This window comes from Stylophora pistillata, chromosome 3 (assembly GCF_964205215.1).
Source record: "Stylophora pistillata chromosome 3, jaStyPist1.2, whole genome shotgun sequence".
In the NCBI taxonomy this organism is placed as follows: domain Eukaryota; kingdom Metazoa; phylum Cnidaria; class Anthozoa; order Scleractinia; family Pocilloporidae; genus Stylophora; species Stylophora pistillata.
Genome location: NC_142521.1, coordinates 2,270,769 through 2,286,064, shown reverse-complemented (window position 1 = coordinate 2,286,064; position 15,296 = coordinate 2,270,769). Strand labels below are relative to the sequence as shown.

General features: G+C 38.8%; 1 protein-coding gene across 1 annotated transcript; it reads left to right on the top strand.

Moving 5' to 3' along the window:
• The first annotated feature begins 1,046 nt into the window (after positions 1 to 1,046).
• LOC111327765 (mitochondrial inner membrane m-AAA protease component AFG3L2) lies at positions 1,047 to 15,191 on the top strand. The gene is made up of 18 exons (XM_088754244.1): positions 1,047 to 1,275; positions 1,449 to 1,551; positions 2,052 to 2,099; positions 3,028 to 3,287; positions 4,779 to 4,844; positions 6,474 to 6,601; positions 7,072 to 7,165; positions 7,345 to 7,415; positions 9,409 to 9,511; positions 9,952 to 10,246; positions 10,757 to 10,886; positions 11,186 to 11,283; positions 11,392 to 11,502; positions 12,106 to 12,221; positions 12,567 to 12,647; positions 13,213 to 13,332; positions 13,700 to 13,894; positions 14,732 to 15,191. Exons 1-18 carry the CDS (start codon positions 1,201 to 1,203, stop codon positions 14,942 to 14,944), a joined length of 2,307 nt encoding a protein of 768 aa, XP_088610370.1. The 5' UTR covers positions 1,047 to 1,200; the 3' UTR covers positions 14,945 to 15,191.
• Positions 15,192 to 15,296: the final 105 nt, after the last annotated feature.

Here is a 15,296-nt window from a genome sequence, read left to right as displayed (position 1 = left end):
GTGTCGTATTGCGGGTCTGCATAACAAGCACCCATTCTCGTTCCCAGAGTCATCATTATATTTGCTTACGAATGAAAACGAGTGGCTCTGGGAAAAAGTATAACAGGCGCCAGGCGAAGATAACGCGCGCAAGTTTCGCGCAGGCGCACGAATTCTCGCGCCTCAGGCCTTGAAATAATTGCCCGGTCCTTCAAATTCTAGCACTAATACGTAAATACCCTTCAAGGCAGGATTTGTCTCAGCCTATCATATTGACCTTTCAAAAGGCCATAGTGACTGCCTTGCAATTTGATTGGTATATATATATATATATATATATGAGTTTAACTCTGACCAAGAGCTCCAAAAGCAAGTGTTTTCATTGTTCTCAAGGACCGGAAGATGAACACTGACAAAGGATCAATTTAAAATGATAAACATTGAGTATAAAAACCGTACAACCTATTTTTTTACAATAATCTTGCAACATATTTATCTTATACGACCTAAAAACAATACAAGACAGAAAAAATTTAAAGTTTTGTAGAGGTTCTCAGAAACCGGAATGAGAAATTTAAAAACATTACTTTGAACCGTGCATGATGAAATTCCAGAAAATAATCATGGATTGAAAAACATTCGTCAGTGAATGAAGGACAAAATGGTTATTGAACTTGGATATGACATATCGAGATTTTTCTGTATAACGCCAGCTCATTACGATAATTTATTATTTGTCTGTGGGCATGAAGCAACAAAGTAGTCCCTTTTAAGCAATCAGAACTGAGATATAGACTAATAGCTATAGTGTTAGGTACGAATCCAAGAATGCAAATATTTCTGACGGGAAATTTACAGGGTTCAAGGTTTCGTAGCTTTTAGTTTGTTCGGATCGCTTCGGTTTTTAATACTATTCTGCTTTGTAAGAACGTACAGTAAACCTGGCGCAACACATAACTGATCTTATCCCCGCGGCCCCGCTGATTTCTCCTCACAGAAAATAGAAGAACACTCTCCCCTCCCTAGTCCCTCTCAAAGCAAAATGAACACTATCGGAATTGCGACCGCGCCTGTAGTGTTATATCCGCCATCTTGAATCGTGAGTTGCATAAGACAATATGTCATCAAAACGCTTTTAGTGAACGGTACACGTTGGGTTTTATTTTAGTATGTTTATAACATTTCGTTCCAAAAGTTTCAAATAACTGGCCTTTTGAAGCAATGACGTACAAGTTATGTTCACGAGGAGTCAGCTCCTTGTTAACTCGGGCAACTCTGAGACTTTCACATCCCCAGGTACGTTACGTAAACAGTTCGACACAGGTTTTTGTTTCGTGTATGTAGCTTTTTCCCTTGTGTCAGGCCTGAAGTAGAATTACATATCGACTTGTGAGCACAGTAGTTGCACTAGTGCCGCAAAGTAGGTTTCCTTGATTATTTTGTAAGAACGATCGCTCGTTTTATTGCAGTTGTCGTCGCGGTACTCGTTTGGAGCAAAACAACTACTGCTGAGTCACAATGCAAGGAACTCTTGGTTACTTGGAAGAATTCTGAATTTTGATCCACCAAAGGGTAAATTTGACATGTTGTAGGGATCGTTCTAAATTTGTGTAATCTTGATTTGCTTTCAACTTTTTTGGATTTAGACGTGATCGATGACCTAAAATTATATATATTAAAATTTATGTCATTGAAATGAAATTGTGAGAGCCTCTAGATCTCTCACAAATTTAGTTGGAAACTAGACATCATTTCGAGAGAAAAACCCTCAAGTAAAAATTTAAGAAGACTAGTAGCAAATTAGATCACTAAATTGAACATTAGTTCGGATAATAACTTCAGCTTGACGACAGTGGGCCTCTTGAGCACATTCATCTTCACGAATTTCATTGTTTATCGTTGGATCGTTGGATCGCAATATTTCAAATTTCAACCTTCATTGCTTTTGTGAACATGTACAAGTATATGTTAAGCAGTTTGCTTCACTTATTGTCAATTGTCTGTGTGATTCTTTAATTTTCAGTCATTGAATATGGTGCGATCTTGTTTGTATCTCTCCCTATTCTTTGAAGGATTTGAAAAATTTTATCCAAATGCTTCAAAGAAGACTTCAAATAAAGGTAAGATCAGGTCATTCTTATGCAATTTGTAGCCTTGGAGCAATTGCAGAGTACCCGGCCACCTCATTTACCTGTGTCGGGAGGCTTTGAAGAACGAAGCATAACACAATAGAGGCTATTCTTATTCAGTGACATGTAAATGAGTGGTATTCTGCAATCTAGCCATAGCCTTAATTACATATTTAGTATATAATTTGTAGCAATCTCTGGCTTGGTATTTTGAATTACTCTTGAAACCTTTCTTTCAACTGTTTTACCTAGTCAACAATGCTGTATTTTATTATGTATACTGCTGTGTTTTACTGGGATTTCTAGCCCTGAGAAAAAATGTTTGACTTGATATCTCATCATAATTTGAATATATCAACAAAGTTGAAATGGTAAATTGGCCACTGTTACGATTATAAAAGCTGACGTTTCGAGCATTAGCTCATTCGCTCTGACAAAGGGCTAATGCTCCAAACATCAGCTTTTATAATCATAACGGTGGCCAATTTACCATTTCAACTTTGTTGATATATTCAAATTATTTCGTTACCCCAACCGACGCAGCCCCAAACAGTTTCTTTAGAAACTATCAGCCTTTATTGATATCTCATCAGTTTGCTACACACACTTGTGAGTGATATTCTAGTTGAACACTCGAGGATTAATTCCATATCTATGTATTGTTCTCTACATGTATGTCCAAAATATTCATTGTATAGGTTAAGGTAATAGTTAAGTCAAAATTTAAAATTGATCTTCAGTTTGCCCATCTGCCTGCTTGTTTACAATGATTGTTGTGCATGGGTAACGCAGTTTTGGGTACAGACAAGCAGACTTAAAGGAAATAGAAATGTTAATGAAATGTTGAATGCTTAATTTCATTTTAAAATACCTGCTACTTTGCTATACACTGTCCATGTATCTTTGATCATTGCAACAGGTTCCAGTGAGGAAAAGAACTCCAACGTGAACAAGAAGGAAGCATCAGGGGGTGATGATGGAGGGGGCGTAGGAGGAGGAGGGAGCAGTGGCAAACCACCTGGCGATGATTGGTGGAAGAACCTGTTTGAAAATAATCCACAGGCCTTGATTGGTGGTGCAGTAGCTGCAGTCTTAGCATTGCTGTTCCTGATGTCTGAGAGGGACACCAGAGAAATCAACTGGCAAGAGTTCAGAACAAAATATCTTGAAAGGGGAGAGGTAAGATTTTGTGTCTTTTAACCTTTGAAAATTACATCTAGAATTCATTTCTCAGTTTCTTCAGCTGACAATTCAAGCTCTTTCCCATTGTCAAAATGCTGGCAAAATTCTAATGATGCATGGACAAAAATTAATGTGTGTCATGGTTGTATTTATTCCAGGTTTAAAAGTTTCGAACCAGTTTTGATTTCTCTTTTCCTTTGTCTTGTATACAACCACCACAATCTACAACAAAGGAAAAGAGGAATTAGACTGATTGTCAAGGCGTGAGTAGTCCAGTGGTCAGTGTGCTGGACTCTGAGTCAGATGGCCCAGGTTCAAGTCCTGGCTGGGGCTTGATGTTGTGTCCTTAAGCAAGATGCTTCACTCACATTGCTTCGTCTTCTCGGATAGGATGTAAAGCCGGAGGTCCCGTCTCCTGCACCTATCAATCAGTTAATTTCGGCAGGGGACGTTAAAGAACCCATATCACAAGATTACTGTGATGTGGTCTGGCCCGGTTACTGGGGATGGGGGGAGGGGGCATCTGTAAAATTTCTCCTTTATTTATTGTTAACTGCTGCCAGCAGTCTGGAAAAGTCCTCTGCACAGTGTTGTAAAGCACATTGGAGCATTTACATGGAAATGCGCTATAGAAATGGATATATATTATTATGTCGCAGAGAAATCAACTGATTGCTACATTCTAATCAGGCAGCACAGGGCGAAAACCGTAACCTGTGAGCCATGGAGTAAAAAAATAAATGTACATTAATAATTAACTAATCCTAAAAAGCTTTTCTGTTGTGTCTACGGTCCTCCTTCTAACAGAAAGTCAAACTGCCACCTTGAAAGTCCGGGCAATATTCAGCGTGCCCGAGAGCACTGCCCTCTGCATCTTTCGCAGTACGTCTGTGCTTCTGCCTCCCACCAGCTCGCGCATCATGACATCCAGCTCCCGTGACCACCGTGATTATTATTATTATTATTATTAGGAAAAAAATAAACTTCCAAAAACCATGATCCATATCATTTTACTTGTTGTTGATGTTCCTGGAGGAATAATTGGTATTATGAAAAACTGGATCATTGGATAATGCAATTCAAGACTTTTTATTGGCTTAGCCATTATGGTATATGAGCCAATATACCATAATCTACAAATATGGCAAGCGTACGCGTCAGCTTAGAATTAAAAGGGAGCTAAAAAATTTAAGATTTGGCAAAATTTGTCTAATATCTTACGGGTGTTTTTAATAAAACAATTATTCCACTCGCGCTAGTTGGATATAAGATGATTATAGCCAACTCGGTGCTATGCACCTCGTTGGCTATCTATCATCTCATATCCAACGCGCACTCATGGAATAATTGTTAAATATCTTTTAGACTGTGCCAATTATACATGTGCACAAAGAGTCCAGGTATTTAAAATTTACATAAATTACATGTAATTAATGCACGGATTTTATAAGTAACACTTCCATATTCATTTTTGCTTTTCCCCCCTAGGTGGAAAAACTTGTGGTGTCAAACCAAAGTCTTGTGAAAGTTTTTCTGAAGAATGACCCCAATAAGGTAGAGTTTGTACTAGTCTTTCAGGGTTTTGATGAAGAAATTAAGGTGGCTCGTACCGGTTTTCATCTTTTTGATGGTTTGTAACTTTGAAAGAATACAACAGAAAGACTGACCAGGGCCAGTTGAACACTTTTATGGGGTTGAATTACATAATCATTGGTTATCCAAAAATAAGTGTTATTTCGTCACAAGCAGTTTCCATGGCAATGCTTTCCTAGGCTTTCTTAGATGCATTTTTTAGCTTGTGGCTTAAATAATTCGAAAACTAACCTGGTGACCCCCTGATTTTTTTCAGTGATTGATTGCTTTTGGCACTTGAAAAGGAAAATGCACATAGATTTTTAAAAAATTCTACGGAGCGGAATTTCAGAAAATCTACAAAAAGGGCAATTTTCACACATCGCAAATTTCCTTCCGTAGAATTTTTCTATTTTTTTTTCTGATGATTCCTTTCGACGTTATTATCATATCGGAACAATAAAAAGAAGGGGTCACCGGACTTGTTTTCATGCAATAGCTTTCGTGAGTTTAGCAATTTCCACACGCGTTCTCGCACATTTAAAAATTTGGATTTTATAAGATCGACATTTGCTCATGATCTGTTTTAGCTACCGCTGACAATTGCGTGTGCTCGCGCGAGCACCTATGATCTGATGTTTACAGACGTTTACTGCTAAGAAAATCATTAAGCAGCCGTCAAAGACAGCCTCCCGAGCTCATCTTAAAAATCCTACACATGACTTCTGGCTATATCATATTATTTTCCTTGAAGTTTCAAAGTCTTCTTCCACTTCAGGTAGATTATCAGATTATCCTTCACTTGAGTTCTTCTTTTTTCACCGTCGCAAGATTTCATAGCGGTTGAATATTTCTTTTAAATGTGAAGTGAAGCAACCTTTACTTCTCCGCAAAATCGTCTTCGTTATCTTAGTTTCTATCTCCTGCATTCACAGTGGCCGCTCAACACATCAAATACAAGCTCTTAGGTAAACTTCTCACCAAAGTAGAAAAAATTTCACGCGCCGCCATCTTTGTTTTGAATTTTCATCTTTTGATCTCGCGCTTCTTTTGCATGTTTCTCTCGCGTGCATCACGCAAAAGTGACCTGTTCCCCGCGCAAGGAAACTGGTATGAGCCACCTTAAGGAGCAGAGAGATCTGCTAAGTGACTGGAGAATGTCCTTCTCATCTGAATTTAAAAAAAAAAATTCAGGTCACGGAAACTAAGTTTTAGAATTCTGTGTGGTAGTTGTAGAGTTTTGTGATCTGAGATACGTTACAAACACCATGGTTTTCTTTCTAATGCTGGGATTGGTGGGAGTGGGGTTCCTGGTACAGTGTTCATGTATATTGTGAGTGGGTGTATATACTAATTGATGAATTTTCAAACTTTAGTGCACTGCTCAACCTTATTGAAATCTTTTTCAAGTTCATAGGTTTAAAAGTCACAGGAGAGGGGAAACTGCTTGTACAAAATGTTCAATTTATTTTGTGTGTTGTACAATATTATTATTATAATATCTCAAAAGTTGACCAAACTATGATTTCTTCCAATTCAGATTCAGTGTAGGATGCACATATTTAAGCTATCACAACTCAGATTATTAATAAATATTGATCATATCTTCAGAGTCAGCTTTGTTTCACTATTGGAAGTGTTGAAAGCTTCGAGCGTAGCTTGGAGGCTGTTCAACAAGAGATGAACATTGATCCTGCATTCTGGATCCCAGTGACATATGTGAAGGAGTCAGAATGGCTGTAAGTTCAGTCTGAAACTTTAAATACTGTTGTATGTTTTAAAACTCTTCTAGAATGATTGAAAACCTCTTAACAACACAGTAGTTCACTACTGTTACTAGGCTCACTCAGACAAGGTACCTAATCACTATGAATGTGGTAAACCAACACTCTAACTCAGGCTCACTCAGACAAGGTACCTAATCACTATGAATGTGGTAAACCAACACTCTAACTCAGGCTCACTCAGACAAGGTACCTAATCACTATGAATGTGGTAAACCAACACTCTAGCTCAGGCTCACTCAGACAAAGTACCTAATCACTATGAATGTGGTAAACCAACACACTAACTTCATGTACATTCATTACACATGAATAGACTGTCATTTGTGTCAGCTGTTTGCAGGTCCCATGGCAAGGTCTTGGCCATTGAAAGGGAGGATAAACTTTATTGAATGATTTACTTTTGTTTTGTTTTTTCTTCATAGGAAGGAGATCATTAAGGCAGCTCCATCACTTCTGATCATTGGTGTCATAATTTACTTCAGTAGGAAACTTTCCAGTGGCAGCAGAGGACAGGGGGTCAGCTGGTTTTTATGTGCAACCTTGAGCCATTTAGATAAATTTTTTTTTTTTTTTAACGTGTAGCATACCATGCCAATACAAAATTTCCAACTAGATACCAAGCCAATACAAATTTTCCATTGAGATGTATGTTGCTTTTATTGATTTGTTCCTTTTCACCTTTTTGTGTAACACAGGGTATATTTGGTGTTGGGCAGTCAAAAGCAAAACTCTACAATAAAGAAACAAGTGTCAAAGTCAGATTCAAGTATGTACAAACCGTCCTTGTCATCGGGCATGCATCAATTATCAGTACACAACTTTACTAATACAGGGGTCAGAATGAATGCTGGGATTGGCTGAGCCAGTGCCAGTTCGCCCAAGGGGCATGTTGCTTTGTGCTGCCTCTATCTTTGTTGTTGTTGTATGAGATGCAGAGTCCAAAAGCTTCACAAATTCCTTTAGATTTGCCTGTTTGTAAACTTTTCTGCTTTTTATGATGGGTCAAGGTGATCATTTATCTATGTGGGAATGTGAAAATGACTGAAGACATCCTGAAAGGTACAAAATTTGAATGAAAACCTTTTGTTTACAATGTGTGGGTTTGTGCTGAAGTCCACAATAAGTTCTTATGCTTTCCCTTCCATTCTGTTTCACGCAGCCTCGATCATTTTTGTTTAGTCTCAAAAAGCTTAAAAAATGTCTTGAAAGGTTTATGTTTGCAACCTTTTCTCTATGATGGGCCAAGGAGAACATCCTAACCGAAGATATCCTGTAAGTTATGTAAATTGAACAAAATCTGTCATTTACATTTCATGGCAACATTTTTTTCATGAAATCTTCAGTTTCCATTACACTTTTGATATACAATCCCACCTGTTCTTTTTTCTTTGTCTGATTTTCAGTGGAAGTCACTTGATAGCTTTACTCCCAAGGTTTCCCCAGGAATAAACATTTAAATGTCAATATGCTGATTTGTTGGGATTACCAGACAATTATCAAAGCAAGGGAATATAAACTCACAAGAATACAAACTGTATAACATACCCTCTTTACCAAAATTATCGATAAAATGCAAGGAAAATAACTGAGAAGTATCCCTTTATTCAAAGAAGAGCTAAAACAGACTGATCAGAAGTAAAAACGAACAAATCTCTTGCATTTACAAGACCGAGGTGATATATTCCAGTCATTGTTTACATAACTTCATGTCCATAAAATTGCATAGCATTGTGTTAAAAATTCTGAAAGTTGAGTAATTTAAAGACAAAATCTTTTATGGAACAAAACTTTAAGAGCATATGGACACTTAAAATAAAATTTACCAGTCCAAATAATAGCTAAAATGTTGCAAAGCCTCCCTTGAAGTCAGCAAGCTCTGTTTACGTTTACTGGCTGTTGTGGTCCTTGAGCTTTTGAGAATTACATCTTTCGTTACTCCAGTCAATGTGGCAATTCCTTTGCTTTAAGTCTTAAATTTCAATTATTTGTGGAATATGTAGTTTTCAATTAGGCTCCAAAAGGTCTACCTTAATTGGAATGGAACAGAAGAGGTAAAAACTTATTAAAGACTTCAGCGCAAACCTACAGATTGTTAGTAAAAGATTTTCACTAAAATTTTGTACCTCTGAGGATGTCTATGGTCATTTTCACATTCCCACATAGATCAAAGATTTCCTTGGCTCATCATGGAAAGAAAAAAGGTTTGTAAACACACAACTTGAAGAGAAATTGAGAAGCTTTTTTTGGCTCTGCATCTCGTACAGCAACAAGAGAAATCATGCTGCATGAAACAACATGCCCCTTGAGTGACCTGGCATTGGCTTGGCCAATCCCAGCATTCATTTGGATGCAGTATACTGTATTAGCAAAGTGGCATATTGTTTTGTATGTAACCTGGTTTGTGTTTACTCTTCCCTGAACTGTCGAGTTTGTGCAAGTACATTTATTACACAGCTAGGCAAAAGTTGACAATTGAATGGAGCTAGTGGACAAAAATGGTTATTACTTGAAAAGGGCAGGAGCAGGGTAGATGCAGATTGATTGAAAGAACTTTCATCTGTCAACTAATCTATATGTAGCTTGATGTTTGGTGAACAATTCAAGAGAAGCTCTGCAGCACTCAACTGCCACAGCTGTAGGAGAATGCATTCATTTGGTGTCTGTCTAACATGTGTGCTTTTGGGCATTTAGGATGAGAAGAATAATAGTCACAATAGTTTTTATTTATTGCATGCATCATTATGTTGTGCTGTTTGTAGGGATGTTGCAGGATGTGAGGAAGCTAAGCTGGAAATTATGGAATTTGTGAATTTCCTTAAAAATCCTCAACAGTATCATGAGCTGGGTGCCAGAATACCTAAGGTACTTGATTCATAAAGCTTCTGTCCAACAGCCAAGAGGTTTAAGTATTAAAAAGTCATTTGTGCTGAACCCATTTCCAGCCATAAAGCTACATACAGAATTTATTTTAAGCCAAGTCAAGGACACTGCATAGGGCTCAATTGTAACACACCATTGTAAGTTTCCTTTCATAGTTTTTGGTGGATAGGCACACTGTCAGAGTGATGTTCATTATAAGTAGACTTTTGTAAGTAGACTTTACTGGAGAGGGTGACATTTGACAGTAACTAAACTGATAACCTAGTGGCCCTCGAAGTAAATACAAATTGCCTAAAAACATAACGCATTGACCCGATTAGGACTGGAACCAAGTCCTCTAAATCAGGAGTCCAGACCACAGCATCTCTCCCAGATATCTGTTACCTACAAGAACAACTGATATTTGTTTTCTTGTCTCACAGGGCGCTATATTATCAGGGCCACCAGGTACAGGCAAAACTCTGTTAGCCAAGGCAGTGGCTGGAGAGGCCAGAGTTCCTTTTCTCAGTATTTCAGGATCAGAGTTTTTGGAAATGTTTGTAGGAGTTGGGCCAGCCAGAGTAAGAGATCTGTTCACCCAAGCCAGAAAGAATGCACCCTGTATAATATTTATTGATGAGATTGATGCTGTGGGCCGTGCTCGCGGCCGGGGAGGTCACATTGGTGGGCACGACGAACGGGAGAACACCCTTAATCAACTTCTAGTGGAAATGGATGGTAAGTGAGTGGCAGAAGTATAATTATTACGAATTAATTTTGTTATTTCAAGGGAACAGTGTGTTTGATGGATCTGCACTACTTTGCAGACTGCACTATTGTACAATTAATGACGTTTTATAAATATTCAACTGGCTTTAAGTCCAATTCAGAGGACACTGTATTAGAATAAAATGAAAATATTTTGGAAAACTGGGAAAAAGGAAACTGCAAACTAATAAGTTCAAGTATCGCATTTAATGAAAGAAGATGTACAATGTATTTTTCATGTAAGTCAGTACTTTTGGGTTTCAAGTTCAAGTTGTTTAAAAGGGAGTCCAAAATTTCTAATTGGAGAAAAGAGATTAAAGTTTGGTTTTCAAACTAAGGAGAAAAGGATAGCTTTACTACTGTCTATATTACCTGTCTTTTTACCCATTTGCTGTCTAGATAAACATTACTTTTTTAGCTGTTTCTTTGGAATTTAATCACAATATGTTTGTGTAATACAAATATTGTTTTCTACCAAAGGTTTCAGTTCATCAACAAATGTAGTGGTACTATCTGGTACCAACAGACCTGATATCCTCGATCCTGCTCTGCTAAGACCTGGCCGGTTTGACAGACAGATTCATCTGCCGCCACCGGATATCAAGGGAAGGTAAGTCACAAAACTTGTTTCGCTTGCAGGTCAGTTCTCTCGTTTGTGTTTACCCTACCAGTGGATACAAGCGTGGGGGGAGCAAAATGGGTGAGTCACTCACCAGTGAGAAAGCGTTACTTTCCCCTCGCGGTCGTCACGCATTCTCTTTGCGGTTTCGTCGCGGTCGCCTGGCGTTTTCTTTCTCTCGGCTGGAGAAAATGCATGTACTGATAAAGGTGTATAAACCCTGCATAGAGCTCATTTGGACTTAAAGGAAACTGAACTTTTTAATTTGTTTTTAATAATACTCTTTGTAGATGTTCTATTTTCAAAGTGCACTTGAAGCCTCTGAAGACAGAGCTGAATCTCGATCAAGTTGCACGAAAAATGGCGGCTCTCACTCCAGGATTTACAGGTTGGCCTCTGAGCTATTTCTCCTTGATACACTTAACTCAGAACTGAAGATGAACCCTCTTGTCGATCCTTACAATCCTCTTTATAATAAGTGTGGAAATAATTTCAGGAGCTGACATTGCAAATGTTTGTAACGAGGCTGCCCTCATTGCTGCGAGGCATCTTATGCCAAAGGTGGAGTTGACGCATTTTGAACAAGCCATTGAGCGCGTTATTGGAGGTGAGTGAAGATAGTGCTGCTACACAGTTCATCAGGGCACACCCAAAAATATTCATAGTCGTGTTGAATCATCTCGAGCTTTCTGGGGCTATGAGAAAATGTTTTGAAATACATGGTGATGCGCGATATCTGTGGTGTGATTGCAGTGATACTCTGCACAAGTCCTTCCTCATAATTTAGTGCGTACGGGAAGAATAAAGTTGGAAAGTAAAGATGCGCACAATGTTTATTTTCAGACTCCTTTGTTTTCTCACACGCCCTCTCGCGTAAATTCTCTTCCTGATAAGGGTCTGGGTCGGGCTGAACCGCGCCCGGAAACGCAAGCTCTACATGCCGCAGTGCAGTTTAGTTTATTTCTTTTTCTCGCATGTAACGCGTCCATAATTTGCGTGTAAATTGCGCGCAATATGGCGGATTTACACGCATGAAACGCGCTTGTAATGCTGCTATTCCTGTGGCCGCTACTGTTTGAGACATCCAGGATTACACAGATACATGTATTTTATCTCTTTGTTTGCACTAGAGCATGCCATCCAGTTGGAATGATCTCCATAGAAATTTGTTTCAATTTTACGTGAAATACCATTCTCTCATTTGTTACAGGTCTGGAGAAAAAAACTCAAGTTTTACAGCCGGAGGAAAAGAAAGTTGTGGCGTACCATGAAGCGGGTCATGCAGTGGCCGGATGGTTTCTTGAACATGCTGATCCTCTTCTAAAGGTTTGCTTAGAAAATCTTCACTCTTATTTCAACTTCTTTCAGTGATAATTTCCAAACCAGACTCTGTAGGAAGTTAAGGTCTACAAATTTTCTTTTTGTGGTGTGCACCGAATGAATTGATGCTGATCCCTCTGTAGAGGTCATCGGCTGCTAGGCAAAGTGTTTATCACCTTGAAGGCTGTGGATAAAATTCTAAAACAAGCATTATTAAATTCTGCGTAGCGTGGTGCTATTGAGATATTTCGAGAGTCTTTTGGTTCTTGGTAATTGTTAAGGGTTATGGCTCCCCATATATTCCTATACTTAGCTACTGAACTGTGAAGTAAATTTCGCGTCCATTTTCAGGTTTCAATAATTCCAAGAGGCAAGGGTCTCGGCTATGCGCAGTATCTCCCCAAGGAACAATACCTTTACTCTACCGAACAGGTAACGTCCACAGCACAATGGTATCGAGTTTGTTGTTGTCTGGGGATCTCACACTCAAATGTGAAAAGATCTTGTTCTTTTACTCTGTGAATCACACAACAGCGCGCTTCTCAACTCAGCGACACCTTAGCCACCGATTTCCTTCCAAAAATCATTTGAAAATACTACCTTAGTAAATCTTAGTTTTACAGCATTCGATATCAGGCTGATGGTAGTTGTTGCTTTTTTGTGTTTGTCTTAGCTGTTAGACCGCATGTGTATGACTTTCCAGCGTTCGATATCAGGCTGATGGTTGTTGTTGCTTTTTTGTGTTTGTCTTAGCTGTTAGACCGCATGTGTATGACTTTACAGCGTTCGATATCAGGCTGATGGTTGTTGTTGTTGCTTTTTTGTGTTTGTCTTAGCTGTTAGACCGCATGTGTATGACTTTACAGCGTTCGATAGCAGGCTGATAGTTGTTGTTGCTTTTTTGTGTTTGTCTTAGCTGTTAGACCGCATGTGTATGACTTTACAGCGTTCGATATCAGGCTGATGGTTGTTGTTGCTTTTTTTGTGTTTGTCTTAGCTGTTAGACCGCATGTGTATGACTTTGGGAGGAAGGGTTTCCGAACAGATTTTCTTTGGACGGATCACTACCGGTGCGCAGGACGATCTCAGTAAAGTTACCAAGAGTGCTTATGCGCAGGTAAATAACGCGTTAAAATCGCGGCCAAGCGTTTAAAACTCGCTGAATTTCTTTTGAATTTTGAATTTTGAATTCTTCATATTGAAAGGGCTAGTTGAAACGCCATCAATATCAGAAAGATGACGCGTCTTACTTAAGACTTGTTTAAGTTGGCGTCGGAGCACAGTTTGATATTTTGGCTCGTGTGTATTTTCCATCGGCTCTCCTGTGGGGACACAAATTGGTCTTTTTTCGTTGGAAAGTTTCAAATTTTAACACAAAATGGGCACCTTGCTGAAAATTTATCTTCTCCCAGTAATGCAATCTTAGCCGAGATTAATATTCCTTCCTTCGACATTTACGTTGAAATTGTTTTACTTGCCTTCAGGTTGTGACCTTTGGAATGAATGAAAAGGTTGGAAACGTGTCTTTTGATTTACCTCGCGAGGGAGAACCCACTTTTGATAAACCCTACAGCGAAGCGACTGCACAGCTCATAGACGAACAAGCCAGAGAAGTCATCAACAAAGCGTACGAAAGAACATTTGATCTGCTCACCAGACACAAGAAAGATGTAGAAAAGGTAGGGGAATAGCTGGTTAAAAATCTTTTTTTCCGGGCTCTATAACCAAATCAACTCGGACCTATAAGCTTTCTGAGTGTTATCCCAACATCCCATGTGGCTTTATCACGTTATAGAGCCCGGAAAAATGCGTGCTGTTACTTTTATAACTAGTTACATGCCGGCTCTGCCGACTCTATAATCTGAAAAAAGTATCCGCCTGGAAACTGAACCGACCAATCAGACGATGCGTACCATGTTCATTATGTTTTCAATAGGGTTGGACGTGACCACTTCGAGAGGAAAGGTCTCTATTACAGTTTTGTTTCTGCGAATGACTTGCATATGTTTAACTCAGCCACCTTTTTTGGGGGATCTTAAGAAACTGACAACTTCCATTTTGATAAAAACCATAAGAAGACCAGCCATACGCAGGGCTGTAAGAAATGAGTTGAGATTCCATTGTTACTTTTTCTGTCTTTCTGAACGAATTTTATTACCTTATTGAATGGCATCATTAAGTAACAAGACTGCTGCTCTCTAACAATTTTAGAGTACCCCAGCTGGCCAGTTTACCAAATAACACAAAAAGATAGAAAAAGAGATAGAAAGGTTGTTCGGAGGCTATCAGCGTTAGAATCAAAACTTCTTATTGATTACTCTTTTTTAAAGGATTATTAGGCTTAAACTAAAAAACAATTATTCTCTTCTAAGGACAGTTTAGACCACCTGACCTCAAGATTTTCCTTCAGCCGTTTGTTGTTAGTTTTTGCTGATTACTAGAGATTGTACTATCGTCTGGTTGTATCTTACTTAGCCAATGTCGTAAACGTATTTACTGATCTCTTTGCCCAACAGATTGCCTTACGACTCTTGGAAAAAGAAGTTCTTGATAGAGAGGACATGATTGACCTTCTAGGTCGCAGACCCTTCAAAGAAAAGTCGACTTATGAAGAATTCGTCGAGGGAACTGGTAGCGAACTCGAAGATACTAGTCTCCCCAAAGGTTTAGAAGGACTGCAGGAGAATGGAGATGAAGAGGGAACCCCTTCAACTACCTTACCCACTTAGTTGCACGAAGGAGGAGAAGAACTTGTTGGAGAGGGCTGAAGTAGCATAGATATTTCGAGCGACTGCTGCGTTAACTTTTAATCATGAACAAACCAAAACGGATTTGTATCTATCCTTGATGTTTGAATTCTGTTCATAAGGAGTGAAGATGTATTTCAGTTAAATAAGCTATGGACATCGTCACTAAGGTTAATTGCCAACTTTGTAAATTTTTGAGAAATAAAACGATATGAAATGTTGCCTAGTCGATTTTGGAAACTAGCATTGAACTGTCAATCACTTAGTTTGTTATACCAGTGACGATCAAGGGCTTTGCAAAAAGAGAGGAGAAACGCACACACGCACGCACGCA

What these genes read in the sequence shown, in the direction of transcription:
- LOC111327765 (XM_088754244.1), top strand. Translation starts at nt 1,201, where the DNA reads ATGACGTACAAGTTATGTTCACGAGGAGTCAGCTCCTTGTTAACTCGG. An exon ending in GAATTTTGATCCACCAAAGG is followed by an intron (nt 1,552 to 2,051) that starts GTAAATTTGACA and finishes TATTCTTTGAAG; the next exon opens with GATTTGAAAAATTTTATCCA. An exon ending in ACTTCTAGTGGAAATGGATG is followed by an intron (nt 10,247 to 10,756) that starts GTAAGTGAGTGG and finishes TTTCTACCAAAG; the next exon opens with GTTTCAGTTCATCAACAAAT.